The sequence below is a fragment of the Aotus nancymaae genome, unplaced genomic scaffold (assembly GCF_030222135.1).
Source record: "Aotus nancymaae isolate 86718 unplaced genomic scaffold, 86718_ANA_hifiasm-v0.15.2.pri h1tg000059l, whole genome shotgun sequence".
NCBI lineage: Eukaryota > Metazoa > Chordata > Mammalia > Primates > Aotidae > Aotus > Aotus nancymaae.
The window spans coordinates 48,087,211-48,108,693 of NW_026988473.1; the positions used below are offsets into that span (position 1 = coordinate 48,087,211).

The window sequence follows — 21,483 nt, forward strand, 5'->3', positions numbered from 1 at the left end:
GTGAGAAAATATTGTTTAAAACAGAAAATGCTCAGATTTCTTGTGCAGGAAATTCACTAGTAGGGAGGAATTACTGCAATATAAAACTGAATTTCCACATGTCCTTTAGTTCTGGTAGAAATATCTGAAAAAGTTTTAAACCTTGCTGGTACTTGCTGTTACTTTAGTCACCTAAGTTAGAAACTTTGGTGCCTATGTGATTCTTTCCTTTCCTTTACTCTTAAGTAAAATTTGTCACTAAGCCATGTTAAGTTTTCGATCTGAAATATAACTACTGCCACCATCATCATTCTGACTCTAATATATCCATGCCTGGTTTAATAACAGATTCTTCCACAGTTCTCTTTCAAATCAATCCTGTACACTGCACTATATAAACTTTCCTAAAATAATGTACTGAACACATCATGTACATGCCTCCAAATCAAAGTGGCAGGTTCTCTGTTGGCTACTACACAAAAAGTGAAGAAAATAAAACCCTATCTTTTTATGCTAGCACTACTCTGGAAAGTTTATCCTTTTACGCTGGCGCTAAGCTAGCACTACTCTGTGGGTAGTTTATCCTTCTATGCTATCACTCTGGATAGTTTACCCTTTTACGCTAGCGCTACTCTGTGGATCATTTATCCTATGCTAGCTACTCTGTGGATAGTTCAATGAGGTTCTCAGTTCTACATTAAGAAACATCATCAATGCCCTCAGGCTTTGTTTCCCTGCCTGCTATAAACTTCACTCTATTCTCGCAATCTCAAGGCCTTCTTTTCTGTTTGACCCTAAGTCTGACTCCCACTTCCTTACTCACTGGGATCATCACAATGAATTTCTAGATTTCTTTCATTTTTCGAAACCCGTTACTCTTCCGGCTTCTTATGCCTTGTAAGCTCTTACTACAGATCTTTAGAAGGCTTGCTCCTGTGAAGTCTATTCCTACGGAATGCCCTCAGGGAGGCCCTTCCTGTCTACTACCTGAAGCTGTGATCTTCCCCTTCTCTTCTGACAATTACTCTTTCCACATTACCCTGCTTTACTTTCTACCTGGCACACATGATTCTATGAAGTGAGCTTACAAAACTAAGGAAGCTCTAAATGAGGGACTTTGTCATACTCATCACTGTAATCCTAATACCTAAAAGAATGCCTAGCACACAATAAACGTGTAATATATGTTTGCTGATGAATAGCCCTGGCTATGCTCTTAATTTCCTCTACAGTGCTATAAATTTACAGTCCATTTTCAGAGTATTAAAACAGATGGTTAAACAAGTGCCCAGGATCCCTGTTCCTATGCATACTCCCCAAAATAGGCACATCGTCCAACTATCCAGTCCATGCTAGTTTTGAGAGCAGGCTCTGAACTCTATTAACCTCATCCTTCAGTACTCTGACAAAACTAGTGTTGTTAAAAAAAAAAAAAAAAAAATCCAGGTAAAGTGTTGCTCAAAGAAAAAAACAAAGAAAGAAAAGAAGAAACAACAACAACAACAAAAAACCCTCTAGTTATGCTAATCCCTGGAGCGCCCTACAACACACTGTGCTTATTGGCATCAGCTAGTGTACAAGCAGAATAGGGTAGTGAATCCTCACATATACTAGGTGAAACTTCTAGTAGTGTGCCTTCAGGCAAAGCTACTTCTCTGTGCCTTCAGTAACCTTCTTTGTAAAATGTGCATAATAATAGCATAAAATTCATACAGTTACTATGAGAATTAAGTGAGTCTATATATAAAGTGCTCAGAACACTACCTGATACAAACACTAACTAACACTCAGGTAGCTCTTACCATTACTCACTTTCACTTTTGACAGGCCTCCTGTCTGCAGTGTATTCTCTTTCTTCTCACCTGGCCAAACCACACCTAGCTTCATGACCTACCTGAAGCTTACTTTCTTCTCCAAGTTTCAATAACCTCACTTCTCTTTAAGCTCTAAGGGAATTTAGCTGTCCTTAAATGTTATTTAAACTATTTCAAACATATACATATTGCTATGGTAGAAAGATCTATAAATTACTCAAGAACAAAGATCTTATTTCTAATTTCCTCCCTATCCACCAAGTGCCTAGCATGTAAACAGTACAGGGTGATACATGCATACAGAATGACAAATACATCACTTCTACAAGTAAGTTCAGATGACAAGGTGATAGATGAATCTTTTTTTTTTTTTTTTGAGACGGAGTTTCGCTCGTTACCCAGGCTGGAGTGCAATGGCAAAACCTCGGCTCACCACAACCTCTGCCTCCTGGGTTCAAGCAATTCTCCTGCCTCAGCCTCCCAAGTAGCTGGGATTACAGGCGTACGCCACCATGCCCAGCTAATTTTTGTATTTTTAGTAGAGACAGGGTTTCACCATGTTGACCAGGATGGTCTCAATCTCTTGACCTCGTGATCCACCCGCCTTGGCCTCCCAAAGTGCTGGGATTATAGACGTCAGTCACCATGCCCAGCCTGTGATAGATGAATCTAATGGTGGGTGATATAATGTTGCTTGAGTAATATAATCAGCAATATTAAAAGTTACAAAAATAACATAAATACATATTTACAGTAACTTAAAGATGGTACTAGAAAGTAACAAAAAAGAAAAATATCAGTTTGCTCATACTTAAAAGTATCCTTAAAAATTAAAAAATTTTGAGTTAATCTTAAAGGAAATATACAAAGCAAAGGTGCATTAAATATGTCATAATAGGATATTTATAAAAATAAATGTCTGACTTCAGGGTTTACTTAAATATAGACTTCCGCCATACAGCATTTTAAACTATCTGATGTGTATGGAGTCATTTAGAAACCTGTGTGTGCGTGCACGCACGCGCGCACACACACACACGAAACAAACTAAGTATTGCATTTTAATTAGAAACAAAGCTTGCATGTTAAAAAAAAACAACTTTGGATTCTTAAACTGAGATGTAGAAGGAGAGTATGGATTATATATTCAAATTCTCTCAAAAGCAGATATTTATTTCTTCATAAAGAGTGTTAAGGCTTTAAGAGAGGGAAGCTTTTTGCCCTATATGTAAATCTTATCAATTTTATCCTTTTGCTGTCTATAGACTTCTGACTCTCTCTCTGCACACATTTTTCACTTGCCTGTTTTTCACAAGATCTTCGTTATTATGTAAGGAAAGAAGTTGTATCTTATGGTGTGAGAAATGCCCCAAACTTTAAAATAACTTCAAGAAGGTAAATTTTATTAAAAACTATGTTTTCATTATTAAATCAATTTTATTTATAAATTTTTTTTGAATACTCACTTGTATAATGCATTCCTAAATTCAGGAGTCATAAAAAGTGTTTGCAAAAGACTATTCAAATAGCAAGTCATTGCTTGGTTTACTAGTCCCACATATCCTTTAAAGAGAAAATACAAATATACATTAATCAGTATTTACATTAAAAATAACAAAAACATAATATAACTAATTCATAGTGAAGATTCAGAAGTTAAAGTTACTACTCATTTGGAAATTATTTCAATTTTTTTCAATAGCACCTAAAAAAAGATCTCTTTTCTAATATGTGCTCTAAGTAAGCTCTGTTTTGCAGAAAATGTCAGGATACCTTGTTATAGATATGTCCAGAGATACACATGGAGATTATATGACATTAAATAACATTTTATGATTAATATGTTTAGTAAAGTATGTGTTACTGGCATAGACATAATCTTTTTCCCCCAAATCTAAAAGTTTAAGCATAGTAAACTTTTAAACATATTAAACTAGATTATAATGAAAAAGTATAAACTATTCACTTTAAATAGCATCATACACATCCAATGTAGAAAGTCTCTACAGAACCAGTTATCCCTGTCATGAAGCCCTATAAACCAATTTCTGTAAGAAAGAATAACATTATGAGATAAATTCACTACATGCAAACTCATAAAAGACGAGACTCTAAGTAATGCAGAGTGACTTTGTCCGTTGTCAATGAAATTCTATAGATCAGCATGCTATTCAAAGGGTAATATGGATCCACACGATCTGTACTTGTATGATTCCAAGAAAAGACCAAGTACAGTAGCTATTTGCTTTTCACTTTGTACTAAGGTTCAAGCTTTTATTTCTTATTTGTTTCACCTTTAAGAACCATGTATGCATGGGTGGTTTACATCATATTATACATCATGACATTATTTTAAACTGCTTCTACTGCAGACTATTCCCCACTTGAGTTGTTCTCATACGATCCTGTACTTAATCTGTATCAGACCCTTTATCTCACTTTTTTGTAATAACCTATTTGCTTATCACGGCTTGAATCTGATTTCTCTCTCTCCTATGCTTTGCACAGCAGCAGATGCACATGAGGGGCAATGCATAGGAGGTACATGTAACACAAGTTTGTATAATATCTAACCTGATTAGTAATAAGAAGAAACATTATTTCAGTATTTCATAAAAACGGACCCTTCCTCACAAACAGCGAAAACCAGGTTCTTCTATATCTTCTTCTGAGCTGAGGCTGCCCTGGGATTTCCTTTCTTTTCCGTCTCCTCCCAAATCCTCAACAGTCTCGGGGAGAACCAACCTACTTGGAGCCTTACAGGGTAAATGAATACTACTATCATCCTTTGCATACATACACATCAATCAGGTATCACTTGTTTGCGACCTTGTTTCCCTTTACTGGGCTTAAAAAAATGTTCTGGGGGTAGGCTTGAGAGAAGAAGAGAGTAATGGCAATTAATTTTTGCCATAGCTTTTTACCATTAGCTATAAAAATCACATATAACTATCTTTTGTACATGATTTAGCACCATATTTAAACAGAATGAACATTGTGCCACATAAATTAGCACTATTAAAAGTGCTAATGAATTAACAGAAACCTTTCTCATTATGCATTGTCTAAATCAATAAACTTCAAATGGAAGCTATTATCAAGTGGATTCTATATCTGAAATAGTTATGAATCAGTATTTTTAGTATAAGTCAGTAAGGGAGAAGAATATGAGAACATATACCATCCTGTAGAGCGCACACGCAAAAAGAAATCCTAAACAGAACCAACTGCTAAGGAAGGAGAAATCAAACAGCCCCAGTTAAGTGGACTCAAACAGGTCAACTCCTGAAGTAAATAAAAACATTATTAAAGAAACTGGCCAAAGACAGGTATCATGGATTGAGTTTCTAATCACTTGTAAGTCCACATCAGCCTTTAATATACTCCTTATTTCTCCCCACCCACCATCTCCTATCAACAGCAGTTGGCCACCAGTGGGAAGTGGTAGGAAAGAAAGACAGGAAAGAATATGTTGAGTACCCAAACCCATTAGTTACTGAGAAATGTGTTTCTAGAGCCCTAAGTTAAAATCAGGAAAGTATTTTTTAATAAGAACACTTCATACATGCTGCCAAAATTTATAATAATCTCTTAAAGAAAATGCAAACTCAATAGTGACTGATAAAATAATTTCTGAACACAACTCCTTTGGATACTTATAGAGTAACTCAGAAAGGCAGGACCCCTAGAATCCTGGAGGAAAATGGACAAGTAGGCAAAGGGAGTGGAGTAGAGGTATGTGAGGAACAGTAAATGGGAACAAAGATTATAATTACATGGCAATTATAGCAAAGACTTCTAAAAATATTTTTAAAAATAAACTTCAACTTACTAATATAATTTCTGGGAAATTTACCAGAAATTTTAGGAAATCATCAGAGATAAAAACAAAAATGTATGTATAAGAATTTTCATAATAACATCAGTAATACTGATAATTAGTTTAAATATCGAAACCTATAGAATGAAACAATTTTTTCAGTCATTTAAAGACCCATATGAAAATACTATTTAATAACATTAAAAAACACTTCTCATATGTGTTAAGCGAAATTATTGATTAAAAATCTACTCATGATTTCCGATTTTCCGAAAAGTACACATATAGAGGAAAGCGAAGACAAAAATAAGCAAAATTACTAGAAGTGGTTTCTGCTAGTAGTATTGTAAATTATTTTCATATTTTTAAATTTTATAGTAAGACAATGACATGTATTACAGTTGTATAATCAAAGACCATTTTTTAAAAGCATGTCTTAGTCTCAAAGAATTCAAAGGCCTCAGAGAGCCACACGAAGTTGAAGTTAGTACACAGCACAAAGTAGGAGTTCTATAAATGTTGCAAAAAAGACTGAATCAACTGTCAGAAGATGAAGCAAACAAAGAATCTTGACTTGTTAAATCTGGAACTCTCTCAAAGTGTTTCAACTATCTCAGAACAATCTAGGGTGCTTATTTAAAACAAAACGCAGTTTCTTCCAGCCTACTACAGAGCAGCTACATCAGCATTTTGGGAAGTAATGCCTTGGAACCTACCTTTTTTCTTTTTTATTTTTTTGATACAGAGTCTCACTCACTTGCCCAGGCTGGAGTTCAGTGGTACAATTTCAGCTCACTGTAACCTCCACTTTGTGGGTTCAAACAATTCTCCCACTGCAGCCTCCCAAGTAGCTGGGATTAGGGCACCCGCTATCATGTCCAGCTAATTTTTGTATTTTTAGTAGAGACGGGTTTTCACTATGTTAACCAGGCTGGTCTCGAACCCTGACCTCAGGTGATCTGCCCACCTCAGCCTCCCAAAGTGCTGGGATTACAGGGATGAGCCACTCTGCCGAGTCGGAACCTGCATTTTTAATAAGTACCCCCTCAGATTACTTTTAAAGAAATTAAAATCTGAGAATCACTACTCTAGATAGTGTAATGGGAAACAGTTTTATTATCTCCTATTATCTGAAATCGAACATAATTTTGTATTCTTTTTTATCGTGTTGTTTGCTAGAAAAAGTTATACTGATAGAAATGATCCTAAATATCAAACATAATCAGTTTTTACTGTTATTTCCAGAACAAATAAACCATTAAAACTACACAAATCTAGATATGAGGAAAATATTCTAAATTGTAATTACAAAATATAGCAAATGAAATATTACAGGTGACATTAAAACAAAATCTGGAGTTGGGTACCATGGCTTCTACCTGTAATCTCAGCTACTTGGGAAACAGAGGCAGGAAGATCACTTCGAGACTAGCCTGGGCAACGTAGTGAGACCTCATCTCTACAAGAATTTAAAAGCCAGGTGTTGTGATGCACACCAGTAGTCATAGCTACTTGGAAAGCTGGGGTGAGAGGATCGCTTGAGCCCAGGAGTTCAAGGCTGCAGTGAGCTATTATCTTACCACTGCACTCCAGCCTGGGTGACAAAGTAAGACTCTATCTCTATAAAATAATAATAAAATTAAAAATAAGAAATCTCCAATGTAACACTATAGTGTTCTTTTTACACTGATATTTGTAATGTAATATTTACAATCACCTCTGTTTTGAAGTTCTAAGCATAAAGGTTCTAAAGCCATACTTAGCACGAAACATCATTAATGAGATATACAATCAAAGGCTTCTCTGAACACTAGTTTCAATTTCCTTCAACATAAAACATACTATCTATTGCAAAGATTTGTTTTAAGGTGAAATGACATGTAAATGTATCTAGATTTATTCCTTAGGTGATTAAACAATCTTATATGTAAATAAACCTTTGCATAAAAAAGTCATTTGACTTGCTCAGTAAAGTGAAAAACTAAAAAAGTAGGCTTAATCTATCCAGAAAAATGGAGAAATTTCAAAATGACATGATTCATTTCAAGCACATGATTAAACTAAAAGATAACACAATAGACCCAATAAAATAAGCATGGCCCATGTGCTTCAAAATGGAAGTACTATAAAAGCAGACAACAGAGACTTTCCTTTCTAGAGAAAGTCCACTTTAAAAATTTAAGACTATAGTCAAAATAGAAAATTATTAAAAAGAAAATTCTTGAACTTTTCTTTTTTTTAAATTTGAGATAGGATGTCAAATCCTCACCCAAGCTGAGTACAATGGTACCATCATGGCTCACTGCTACCTAGACCTCCCAGGCTCAAGCAATCCTTCCACCTCAGCCTCCTGAGTAGCTGGGACTACAAGCAACAGTGACCACACCCAGCTAATTTTTTTTTTTTTTTAATTTTTGTAGAGATGATATCTGGCTATGTTGCCCAGGCTGGTTTCCAACTCCCAGGCTCAAGCGATCCTCCTGCCTTGGCCTCCCAAAGTGCTGGGATTATAGGTGTGAGCCACTGTGCCCAGTGTACCTGTAATCCAGCTACTTGGGAGACTGAGGTGGGAGGACTGAGTCCAGGAGTTCGAGACTGCAGTGAGCCATTATCATGCTTCTGTGTTCCAGCCTGGGCAACAGAGCAAGACTCTGTCTCAAAAAAAAAAAAAAAGAAAGAAAGAAAAGAAGAAAAGATTTCTTCAAAACATAATCTTCAATAATTTTTATTAGTTATTAAATAGTGGCAGTAGCAATATAGTAGAAACAACAATGGGTTGAAGGAAAAGTAAACCACATACTTTTTCTAACTTTGTGGCTGCTAGCTAGTAATTTTGCTCTAGGTCTGTTTTCTCATCCATAAAATACGAGGATTAGGCTTGAAATAGCTAAGATTACTTTGGATCTAATGCCCTATGATTTTACGAAAATACAACAACAACAAATCTTACCCGTTTCTGATTTATTCAAAATAGATGAGTAGGAGTAGCTTTGGCTGACATAATCACTGGTAGAACCCACAGAACCTTCTCTTGGAAGTGGACCTATAAACCTGTCATGAACACTGTCTTCCCCAGCACTGGAATCCTCCTAAAAAAGCAACATATTCAGAAAGTTAATAAATACAAATGTTGCTGAAACAACAGCACTCACCATTTCCTATAGGAAGGTTTGAATGATGGCTGATACAAAACACTTTGGAAAGGTGCTCATGTCCCCTTCCAAGGTGTTACTCTCTAAATTTTCTTTCAAATTTTCTGATTACATGAGAGAACATTTTTGGTACTACTAAATCAAAAGTACCATTGTACTCCTTGATGACAGTCTATGATTCATTTTTATATCATCTTTGCCAGGTAGGCCTAGCACACTGGGGACACACAATAATTGTTGGATGAGATGGATAGCTTCCTACAGTCTCCAACAAGAAACTTCATTTTAATAAGGAAGATGCTGAAAAGGATTAAGGGACATAAAAACAGCACAAGCAATTAGGACAGAACTGCAAAATTCTTATACATTTAAAAACATGAATCCCTGAATTGTAAATCAAGAGTTCCCTAAATTAATAGTTATTTTAGATTTCAATGACACTCAGACTAATCAAAATCTTCTCGTTATCATAAAAACAAATAATGCAATTAATGAAGATCAGAGAGTATATTTTGTTACCGCCTGAATAAAGATGGACTGTGTTTAATTTCTGTCTACTGTCCAGACAGGCACTGTTATTCACAATAAACGTCTAAATGAAAAGCATCAAACAGAACAATCTTTTCTGAGCAAAGTGTCATTAAAGAGAAAGATTCTGAAAAAGTCCATAAAGCCTTAGATTTCTCAGCTTGTAAAAGAGTGAAGTAAATCAGACCAGGTTTTCTTCACCTTTTTTTTTAAGCATTTCAATTACTTTTTTTGGAGACAGGGTCTTGCTCTGTCGCCAGACTGCAGTGCAGTAGCACTATCTCGGCTCACTGCAACCTCCACCTCTTGGGTTCAAGCAATTCCCCTGCCTCAGCCTCCCAAGTAGCTGGGTCTATAGGCGCATACCACCATGCCTGATTGATGCTTTGTATTTTTGTAGAGACAGGGTTTCGCCACGTTGGCCAGGATGGTCTCGATCTCCTGATCTCGTGATTTGCCCGCCAAGGCCTCCCAAAGTGCTGGAATTACAGGTTTGAGTCACTGTGCCCAGCCTATTTTTTCTACTTTTAAGTTTAGGTGTACTTGTGCAGGATGTGCAAGTTTGTTACACAGGTAATGTGTGCCATGGTGGTTTGCTGCACAGATCATCCCATCACCTAGGTATTAAGGCCAGCATTCCTTAAATATTCTTTCTGATGCCCTCCCTCCAACTCCCACAGCACGCCCCAGAGTGTGCTGTTCCCTCCCATGGGTACATGTGTTCGCATCATTCAGCTCCCACTTATAAGCGAGAACATGTAGTGTTTGGTTTTCTGATCCTGTGTTAGTATCCTGAGAATAATGACTTCTAGCTCCATCCATGTCCCTGCAAATAACATGATCTCATTACTTGTTATGGCTGCCTAGTATTCCATGGTGTATATGTACCACATTTTATTTATCCAGTCTATCATTGATGGGCATTTAGGTTGATTCCATGTCTTTATTATTGTGAAGGGTGCTGCAATGAACATACGCATGTATCTTTGTAACAGAATGACTTCTACTCGTTTGCCTATATCCCCAGTAATGGGACTGCTAGGTCAAATGGTATTTATGCCTCTAGGTCTTTGAGGACACACTATCTTCCACAATGGTTGAACTAATTTGCTCTCCCACCAACGGTGTAAAAACATTCCTTTTTCTCCACAACCTCACCAGCATCTTTTTTGCCTTTTTAATAACTGCCATTCTGACAAGTGTGAAATGGTATCTAACTGTAGTTTTGATTTGCATTTTTCTAATGATCAGTATGTTAAGCTTTTTTTCATGTTTGTTGGCTGCATGTATGTCTTCTTTTGAGAAGTGTCTGTTCATGCCCTTTGCCCACTTTTTAATGGGGCTTTTTTTTTTTTGTAAATTTGTTTAAGTTTCTGGCAGATTCTGGATATTAAACCTTTGTCACATGGATAGACTTTAAAAATTCTCTCCCATTCTGTAGGTTGTCTGGTCATTCTGAAGATAGTTGCTTTTGCTGTGCAGAAGCCCTTTAGTTTTAATTAGATTCCATTTGTCAATTTTTGCTTTTGTTGCAATTTGCTTTTGGCGTTTTCATCATGAAATCTGTGCCCATACCTGTTCCTAAATAATATTGCCTAGATTTTCTTCTAGGGTTTACTTATAGTTTTGGGTTTTACATTTAAGTCTTGAATCTGTCTTAGGTTAATTTTTGTTTATGGTGTAAGGAAGGGGTCCAGTTTCAATTTTCTGCATATAGCTAGTCAGTTCTCCCAGCACCATTTATTAAACATAGAATCCTTTCCTCATTGTTTTTGTCTGGTTTGTTGTTGAAGTTCAGATAGTGGCAGGTGTGTGGTCTTATTTCTGAGTGCCCTATTCTGTTCCACTGGTCTATGTATCTGTTCTTGCAACAGTAGTATGATGTTTTTGTTACTGTAGCCTTGCTATACTGCAAGTTTAAAGTCGGGTAGCATAATGCCTTCAGCTTTGTTCTTTTTATTCAGGATTGTCTTGGCTATTTGAGCTCTTTTTTTTTGGTTCCATATGAATTTTAAAATAGATTTTTCTAATTCTGTGAAGAATGTCAATGGAAGTTTAATGAGAATAGCATTGAATCTATAAATTACTTTGGGCAGTATGGCATTAACATGATATTGATTCTTCCTATCCATAAGCATGTAATGTTTTTCCATTTGTTTGTGTCTTCTCTGATTTATTTAAGCTGTGGTTTACAGTTCTCCTTGAAGGTATCCTTCACATTCCTCATTAGCTGTATTCCTAGGTATTTTCTTTCTGCAGCAATTGTGAATGGGAGTTCATTTGTGATTTGGCTCTCTTCTTGCCTGTTGTTGGTATACAGGAATGCTAGCAATTTCTGCACACTGAATTTGTATCCTGAGACTTTGCTGAAATTGCTTATTAGCTTAGGAAGCTTTAGGGCTAAGATGATGGGGTTTTCTAGATATAAAATCATGTCATCTGCAAACAAAGATAATTTGACTTCTTCTCTTCCTATGTGAATACCCTTTATTTTCTTGCCTGATTGCCCAGGTCAGAACTTCCAATATGATGTTAGACAGAAGTAGTAAAAGAGGGCATCCTCATCTTGTGCCAGTTTTCAAGGGGAATGCTTCCAGCTTTTGCCCATTCAGGATGATACTGGCTGTGGGTTTGTCATATATGACTTTTGTTATTTTGAGGTATGTTCCTTCTATTCCTAGTTCATTGAGAGTTTTTAACATGAAGGGATGATGAATTTTATTGAAGGCCTTTTCTGCATCGATTAAAATAATCATATGGTTTTTGTTTTTAGTTCTGCTTATGGGATGAATCACATTTATTGATTTGCATATGTTGAACCAACCTTGCATCCTGGGAATGAAGCCAATTTGATCATGTGGATAAGCTTTTTGATGTGCTGCTGAATTCAGTTTGCCAGTATTTTATTGAGGACTTTTGCATTGATGTTCATCAGGGATATTGGCCTGAAGTTTTCTTTTTTGGTGTATCTCTGCCAGGTTTGGGTATTAGGATGATGCTGGCCTCATACAAAGAGTTAGGGAGGAGTCCATCTTTTTCAATTTTTTGGAAGTTTCAGTAGAAATGGTACTAGCTCTTCTTTGTATGTCTGGTAGAATTCAGCTGTAAATATATCTGGTGCTGGGCTTTTTTTGGTTGGTATGCTATTTATTACTGCCTCAATTTCTGAATTCGTTATTGGTCTATTTAGAGATTCAATTTCTTCCTAGTCTTGGAAGGTGTATGTGTACAGGAATTTATCCATATTTTCTAGTTTATGTGCATAGAGATGTTTCTAATATTCTCTGACAGTTGTATTTCTGTGGGGTCAGTGGTGATATCCTCTTATCATTTCTGATTGTGCTTATTTGTTTCTTCTCTTTTCTTCTTCATTAGTCTAGCTGGCAGTTTATCTATTTTATTAATTTTTTCCAAAACCAACTCGTGGATTTGTTGATTTTTGAAAGGTTTTTTGTGTCTCTATCTCCTTCACTTCTGCACTGATCTTGGTTATTTCTTGTCTTCTGCCAGCTTTGGGGTTTTGTTTGCTCTTGGTTCTCCAGTTCTTTTAGTTGTAATTTTAGGTTGTTCACTTGAGATCTTCCTAGCTTTTTGATGTGGGCATTTAGTGCTATAAATTTCTCTCTTAACACTGCTTTAGCTGCATCCCAGAAATTCTGGTCTGTTGTCTCTTTGTTCTCACTAGTTTCAAAGAACTTCTTGATTTCTGCCTTAATTTCATTATTTACTCAAGAGTCATTCAGGAGGAGGTTGTTCAATTTCCATGTAGTTGTGTGGTTTTTGAGTGAATTTCTTAATCTTGAGTTCTAGTTTGATTGTGCTGTAGTCTAAGAGATAGTCTGTTGTGATTTAAGTTCTTTTGTATTTGCTGAGGAGTGTTTTACTTCTGATTATGTGATCAGTTTTAAAGTGCCATGTGGTGATGAGAAGAATGCATATTCTGTTGTTTTGTAGATATCTATTAGGTCCACTTGATTCAGAGCTGAGTTCAGGTCCTGAATATCTTTGTTAATTTTCTGTTTCAATCATCTGTCTGTCAGTGGGGTGTTAGAAGTCTCCCACTGTTATTGTGTGGGAGTTTAAGTCTCTTTGTTGGTCTCTAAGAACTTGCTTTATGAATCTGGGTGCTCCTGTATTGGGTGCATATATATTTAGGATTGTTAAGTCTTCTTGTTGAATTGAATCTTTTACTATTATGTGATGCCCTTCTTTGTCTCTTTTCAGCTTTGTTGGTGTAAAGTCTGTTTTGTCAGAAACTAAGATTGCAACTCCTGCTTTTTTCTGTTTTCCATTTGCTTGGTAAATTTTCCTCCATCCCTTTGAGACTATGTGTGTCTTTGCACATGTGATAGGTCTCTTGACGACAGCATATCAATGGGTCTTGACTCTTTATTCAGCTTGCCATTCTGTGCCTTTTAATTAAAGGCATTTAGCCCATTTACATTTAAGGTTAATAATGTTATCTGCTAATTTGATCCTGTCATCATGATGCTAGCTGGTTATTTTTCAGACTTGTTTATGTGGTTACTTGATAGTGTCACTGGTCTGTTTACTTGAGTGTGTTCTTGTAGTGGCTGGTAAGTTTTTCCTTCCCATATTTAGTGCTTCCCTCAGGAGTTCTTGCAAGGCAGGCCTGATGGTGATGAATTCCCTAAGCATTTGCTTGTCTGAAAAGGATCTTATTTCTCCTTCACTTATGAAACTTAGTTTTGGCCAGATACAAAATTCTAGGTTGACAATTCCTTTCTTTAAGAGTGTTGAATATTGATCCCTAATCTCTTCTGGCTTCCAGGATTCCCGCTGAGAGGTTCACTGTTTGTCTGTTTGTAGGTGACCTGGTCTTTCTCTTTGGTTGCCCTTAACATATTTTCTTTAATTTCAACCTTGGAGAGTTTGATGATTATTATCTTGGGCTTAATCTTCTCATGAAGTATCTTACTGGGGTTCTCTGCATTTCCTGAACTTGAATGTTGACCTGTCTTTCTAGGTTAGAGAAGTTCTCCTGGATGATATCCTGAAGTATATTTTCCAACTTGGTTCCATTCTTCCTACCTCCTTCAGGTACCCCAATCAGTTGTACATCTGGTCTCTTTACATAATCCCCTATTTCTTGGGAGGTTTTGTTCATTCCTTTTCATTCTTTTTTCTCTATTCTTGTCTGCCTGTCTTATTTCAGAAAGACAGTCTTCAAGCTCTGAGATTCTTTCCTTCACTCAGTCTGTTCTGCTATTGATACTTGTAATTGCACTGTGAAGTTCTTGTAGTGTATTTTTCAGCTCCTTCTGGTCACTTATGTTCCTCTCTAAACTGGCTATTCTGGCTGTCAGCTCTTGTATCATGATTCTTAGTTTTTTTGCGTTAGTTTACAACAATCCTTTAGCTCAGCAAAGTTCGTTATTACCCATCTTCTAAAACCTACTGTCAATTCAGCCATCTCAGCCTCACCCCAGTTCTGTGCCCTTGGTGGAGAGGAACTGCAGTCATTTGGAGAAGAGATATTCTGGTTTTTTGAGTTTTCAACATTTTTGTGTTGATTCTTTCTTGTCTTTGTGGACTTACCTATCTTTGATCTTTGAAGTTGTTGACCTTTGAATGGGGATTACGTGGGGTCTTTTCCGTTGATGTTATTGTTGTTATTGTTTTCTGCCTGTTTGTTTTTCTTTTAACATCAGGCCACTCTTCTGTAGGGCTGCTGCAGTTTCCTGGGGGTCCATTCCAGACCCTAGTTGCCTCAGTTTTTCCTATATCTGGAGGTATCACCAGTGAAAGCTGTGAAACAGGAAAGATGGTAGCCTGCTCTTCTTCTGGAAACTCTGTCACAAAGGGTCTTGACCTGTTGCTGGCCCAAATGCACCTGTAGGAAGTTGCTGGAAACCCCTTTTGGGAGGTCTCACCCAGTCAGGACAAACAGGATCAGAGAAATGCTTAAAGAAGCAGTCTGGCTGCCTTTTGGTAGAGTAGGTGTGCTGCATTACAGGGGACCCTTCCTCATTTGAACTGTTTGAACTTTCCAAAGCCGGCAGGCTGGAACAGCTGAGTCAGCCGAACCACAGAGACAGTGGCCTCCCCTCCCCGCAACCCGGAGCTCCATCCCAGGGAGAGATCAGAGCTCTGTCAGTATAACCCTGGCTAGAGTGGCTGAAGCCCCGACAAGTGAGGAGGAATGGATCAGGGTCCCACTTAAAGAAGCAGTCTGGCCACAATCTGGCAAAGCAGCTGTGCTGCACTGGGGGGATCCCTCCTTATCCAGACCATTTGAACTCTCCAAAGCCAGCAGCTGGAATGACTGAGTCAACTGAACTGCAGAGATGGCAGCCACCTCTCTCCCCAGGAACTCTGCCCCATCTCAGGCAGACTCCAGCCTGTTGCCATTGGCTGGCTTGAATTTCATGTCAGTGGGTCTTACCTTGTGAGGTACTGTGGAAGTGGGGCCCACAGAACAATGCTGTTTGGTTCCCTGGATTGAGTCTCCTTCCTAGGGGTATGGATGGATGGACCTCCCACCTTGCTGGGGATCCTGGTAGGAGTATATAAAACTCAATGGGTCTCTACGTGTGCCTGAGTGGCTGCTCTGCTGAGATTCCACACAGCTCTGTGTACTGGACCCAATGCCCTGGTTGTGTGGGCTCCTGAGGAGATCTCTTGATCTTCAGGTTGCAAAGATCCATAGGAATAGCATGGTTTACTGGGCAGAGTCATACAATCACTTACAGCTTCCTTGGCTGGGGATGGGGGTTCCTTTGGCTCTATGACACTCCTGGGTGGGTCATTGCCTTACCCTGCTTTTCTTCCTTCTGCTTGAGTTGAGCTGTTTGCCTCATCAGTCTCAATGAGAGAACCTGGATATTTTAGTTGAATGTGCTATATTCACTTGCCACCTTCATTCCTCTCTGTGAGTGCTGCAGACTGCAGCTGTTTCTAATAGGCCATCTTGGCCCCTCCCTTTTACTCTTTAACTCATGGCCTCCCTCTACAATGTATTGAGAGGGAAAAAAAATCTCTGGTGGAATAGCCTTCAAATTGGGAGTTACTGCATTAGATAATCTCTAAGGCAACTGGGCTGAAAAGGAAAGTCTACTGAAATGTGAATTGGGATAAACATTAAAAGAATATAAATGAAACATTTAATGTATACACCAGTCATTCCAAAAAAGGGGGCAGCAATGAGAATGGAAATGATCTTGCAGATACTGAAGAAATCTGACAAAAACCACCAGAGATTTACAGCAACCACGCAAATGCTTAAACAAAGGAAAGGTTACTACTGAAAGAGGGTTACTACAGGAGATCTTTGTGGCACTTTAACTTATCCTAGACACACCTTCATCCCTGGTGTGGCAGTGGTCTTGAAGATAGCAGTACATGTTAAACCCAAGGTGGCAACAGACTGTATATACAAATAATGGTGCTTTGGATGTCCACTCTAACTATGTTATTCTACACGCTTATAACAAGTCAACATAGAATGAAAAAATAATAATTTATTACACAAATTACAAAACATATCTTATTTTCTTTGGGAAATTGCATCCTCAAGTAGTAGGTGACAGTGCACAAAAATGATAAATACAGGGCTTTCTAAGTAGCTTACCAACAGTATTTGAGGTTGTTCTCCATCTTTATCTGTCAAATGCAGAAAGTTCTTCTTTCCTGGCTCAAAATTAGCATCGAGAAGAGACTTGTCACTGGTATGATCCAGTGGAGCCTAAGGACATAAAGCATAATATTTCAGATTATGAGAAACATAAAATGAAATAAGTAATCTATAAATGGACACATATCTACATTTAAAGACTATTTTTTAAGTAATGATCTGGTAAAACTCTGTTCATGTAGGCTTGGAATTAACTCATTTATTCACTAACTGGGATAGCTAAGCCCAGTAACAGTGCATACACTGATAGGTATCCCAGAGACTCACATTCCCCAACATCTAAAAAACCAAAAACAGAAAAGGTAAAAGTTAAGAAGTAATGTTAAGTACTGCATACACATATAAAGAATATATAAACATTTCTCTTTCCATGTTCTGTACAATATATGCAATATGATATTTAATGAATTTTCATGAAAACTGACTAAAGATAATTTTACATAACTAAAAACTAAAATGTTTTGATATACAAATATGATGAAAAATACCAGATAAGCAATATACTAAAAAACCCAACCAAAATAATTACGTAACATAATTATGCAATATATAACAAAAATATAACTAATGTAGTATATAATATAACCTTCAGAAAGACTCCTTAAGGAAAAACCTGTCCTAGTAAATGATACCTATTTCAAACGTACTGCTAGGATTCAGAGGACCCAGGGGGTATGGAAGTGACTGTGATCAGACATTTGAAAATTAAACATCTAAAATTCAAGTCTTCACCTAACTTATACGGTAGGGCAATTTCAACTCTAGCTGTCATTCTAATATACTCTAGTTGGTGGATAAGAGAGGAAACTCTGTATGCCCCAAGCCCTACTCACTCACTCTAGACCACTGTTGAGAAAAATGAGGCAGTAGAAATAAACATCTTTAAAACTTTTTTGTTGCATTAAGAAATGTTTTCAATGTTTCAAAGACATGGGCAGAGTCTCCTTAAAAAGACTCATTTTATGAAAATGCCTTTATTTCTTAAGAAATTAACACTGATTAACACTGTATAAAAGTGCAGGTACTGAGGAAAAAAATTAACTAAGAGATTTTCTACTTACTATCTGTGTGACTTTGGAAAGTTATTTCACTTCCCCATGACTCGGTTTCCTCAACTATGAGTCTCTAATAGCACCTACCTTGCAGAGTAGTTATTAATATAAGGATTAAATAAGACTGTATTTGTACAGAGCTTAGAATACTACAAACACAGTAAGTGCAAAAGATGTGTTAAGTAAATAAAAAAGCAAATATATGATCTACCTCTTAACTTTGGCTCACATCTATCAATCCACAAGAGAAACAGGACATAGAAAACCTGAAGCTAAAAGAAGCCACATGGAAGGAAAAAAGGGACTGCTGGGTTCCTTAAAATCACTGATGGGACATGATCAGGTGATATAGCTGAAATACACAGGGGTTTTACCTCAGTAAGTGTCTGTATACAAGGTGATGGGCAGCTAAATGGGCTTGGTTTTCTGAGGAGTATCCATTCAGCACTATGCAGTAAGCAGGTGAAAGTAATCATATTTGTAGAAATGTACAGGTGGCAAATAAAAATACAGAAATAGAGCTCTTGAGTACAGTTATAGCTGGAGAGAGAGAAACAGGTAATTCTGACATATAGCTATTTAAAGCTATTGTGAAAGATAATTTAACAAATGCTTTTTGAATGCTGAGAAGGAATGTTTATGGAGGATATGAAATTTATATGAGGTTCTTGCCATAAAAATGCTTACACTAGAAACGGAAAGACACAGATTGATAATACTTATAACAAAAAGGAACTATATGATACGTGGCCCAGCCAAAGGGCATGGGAGGTCAATGAGAAAAACATTACTTTTAAAGCAGCATGAAGAAACATCGAGTAAGGCTTCTTAAGGGTAAAAGATAAATAGGACCTGGGAAGACACATAGGACAGTACAGAAGTATCCTTTAAATTGAAAAAGGGACCGCACTAGAAATTACGTGGTGATGTACCAAAAAGTATTCAAAGTTTCAGATTAAATATTGTTTATCTTTCAGGTCTTGTCTGACTACCAATTTTATTGGTTAATTTCAGTTTAAAACATTAGTTCTATACATTTTTAAAAAAATATTGTGGAATAAAAAGCGTAATATCATTTTTAAGGGCGAATCAGGCAATATCAAACATCTTTGATTCTCCTGTGGAACCAACTTAAAATATGTACTCCAAATATCATAGGTATACACATTCCATTTCATTGGCTGTTAGAGGTATTTTCTTGGAAAAATTAGAGCAGTAATGGCATAGGATAAAAGAGGTAATATAAACAAAAACATGGAGACAGAAAATTATGGAAATTTATGTTAAGAAAATAAATCAATCCAATATCTGGGATTTAAGAGTATAAAACCTTAAAGAACCAATGGTAGCTTGTCTTAAATGCTATCTTAGGGAATCTGATTTTTCATCAGTAGGCAATGAGCAGTGATTGAAGGTTACTGAACTAGAAGGTGATGTAAGTGCTACAATTTTAGATGACTGAAAATAATTCTAACTATTATGCAGGGTGAATTTGGACTGAGAGAATGGAAACAAAAAAGACTATCTAGAATATACTAATCTAATAATGCAAATGAGATCCAATTCAATGGTCTCCTTCCTTAACCACACTTCCATGCAAGTGATCAGTGCCTCTGCTACATTCTGAATGTCTGTTTTTCCCCAAAATTCATATGCTGAAACCTAATCCCCAATGCAATGATATTAAGGGGTGAGGCCTTAGAAGCTGATTACATCTTGAGGGTGGAGCCCTCATGAATGGGATCAGTGCTCTTACAAAAATGGCCTAAGGACAGACGTCTATCATGGATTTCTAGAAAATTTTTTCGTAATTGCAATTGTTTATTTTGGTAGTAAACATTAATATAGGATTAGGTCAAATGATGACCTAAGTACATGTCTACCAATAATCCTCCCCAAAAGTCCATAAAATGTCAAAAAACAGTTTTTTAATGAAAAAATCTTACAACAGTGCAGGAAAACAAACAGCATGCTTGGCAAACCAAAAATTCTGAGAAATTAAAAAACAGAAAGCAGTAGGATCAGATCTATGGAAAAATAAAACTAGGGGGAACTATAGCCCAAAGATCCTATAAGAGAAGACTACCGTAGAGATAAAGGTAGTATAGAACTTCAGACTAAGGTCAAGACATAGAAGCCAGGAAACAGTTAACAGTGAGCAAGTGGGAAAAGGCATTCTGATGGGTTTGGCGTCTCCTCTTTTTCTACTTGGACTAAGCAGCAGACAGTAGTGTCTATTTCCTGTCAGGGTAAAGGGTGGGCACCATGACTAGAGAGGCAGTGCAGTACTATCTATCTAGGTACTGATTAACTCCTAACCCTAAAGAGTCAGGAACCAGCCAATCCCAGAACAAATTATAAACACATGACACCTAGCAGCATGTCCCACCCTTTTCCCACAACACCAAGAACTGAATAGGGTAAGTTTAATTAGCATCCACAGAGAAGTGAACAGAGGTTCTGGAATACAAAGATGAGCAGAAAGCAAGAATCACTAAGTATTTAAAGAAATGCTACACCATGAAAGAGAGAAACTAAATAGATAAAGGATACATAATTAAGGAAATAGTTAATAGAAGACTGAAATAAGAAAGTATACCCTCAAAGAGATCTGAGCTTAAAACGTTACAGTAGTTAAAAATGTTTTTAACCTTGAGAGTTAAAAGTCAAAAGCTATATATAGAAACTATACAAAGTTCATACAAAGAAAAAGAAACATATTAAAAACTTGCCCAGAAATACATATACACACACAAATAAAAAGAAATAAAAGTCAGCTAGAGATAATCTTGGTTAACACTGAAATGTATGAGGTGCATATCCTTCCATTTCTCTTACTATGAATATTTTTTCTTCTTTTCCAAAAATCAGATCATAAAATACACATGATTCTGCAACCTTTTTTCATTGACAAATATAAGATGGTCATCATTCTGTTCAGTAACTACAGAATTTTTTCTTTAGTAAACACAGTATTATACAGTCACATTTCCAAATGAAAAAACGATGAAATGACATTATGTAAACTTTAGGACAAGCAAATATTAAATCCAGAAAGGAGGCAAAAGGAAGAAGGATCCAATTACTTAGCAGCACACAGGCTCTTACTGTAGTTGTTACACTCTTTTTTTTTTATTATTTTATTTTTTGAGACGGAGTTTCGCTGTTGTTACCCAGGCTGGAGTGCAATGGCGCGATCTCGGCTCACCGCAACCTCCGCCTCCTGGGTTCAAGCAATTCTCCTGCCTCAGCCTCCCGGGTAGCTGGGACTACAGGCGCGTACCACCATGCCCAGCTAATTTTTGTATTTTTAGTAGAGATGGGGTTTCACCTTGTTGACCTGGATGGTCTTGATCTCTTGACCTCATGATCCACCTGCCTCGGCCTCCCAAAGTGCTGGGATTATAGGCATGAGCCACCGCACCCGGCCTAGTTGTTACACTCTTGTTTATGATATTAAAAAGAGTTCCAGGATTTAACATTA

The 21,483-nt window shown here is 36.9% G+C and overlaps 1 protein-coding gene across 2 annotated transcripts in view; it reads right to left on the reverse strand.

The window, feature by feature from the left end:
- Positions 1–21,483, reverse strand: part of USP47 (ubiquitin specific peptidase 47) — a 136,767-nt gene that overhangs the window by 69,785 nt on the left and 45,499 nt on the right. For both annotated transcript variants that reach the window (XM_012456659.3, XM_012456661.2), the window contains 3 exons: positions 16,885–16,998; positions 8,564–8,702; positions 3,260–3,356 (listed from right to left, as the gene is read on the reverse strand). In XM_012456659.3, the coding sequence (XP_012312082.1) occupies positions 3,260–3,356; positions 8,564–8,702; positions 16,885–16,998 (350 nt within the window). The remainder of the gene's footprint in view (positions 1–3,259; positions 3,357–8,563; positions 8,703–16,884; positions 16,999–21,483) is intronic.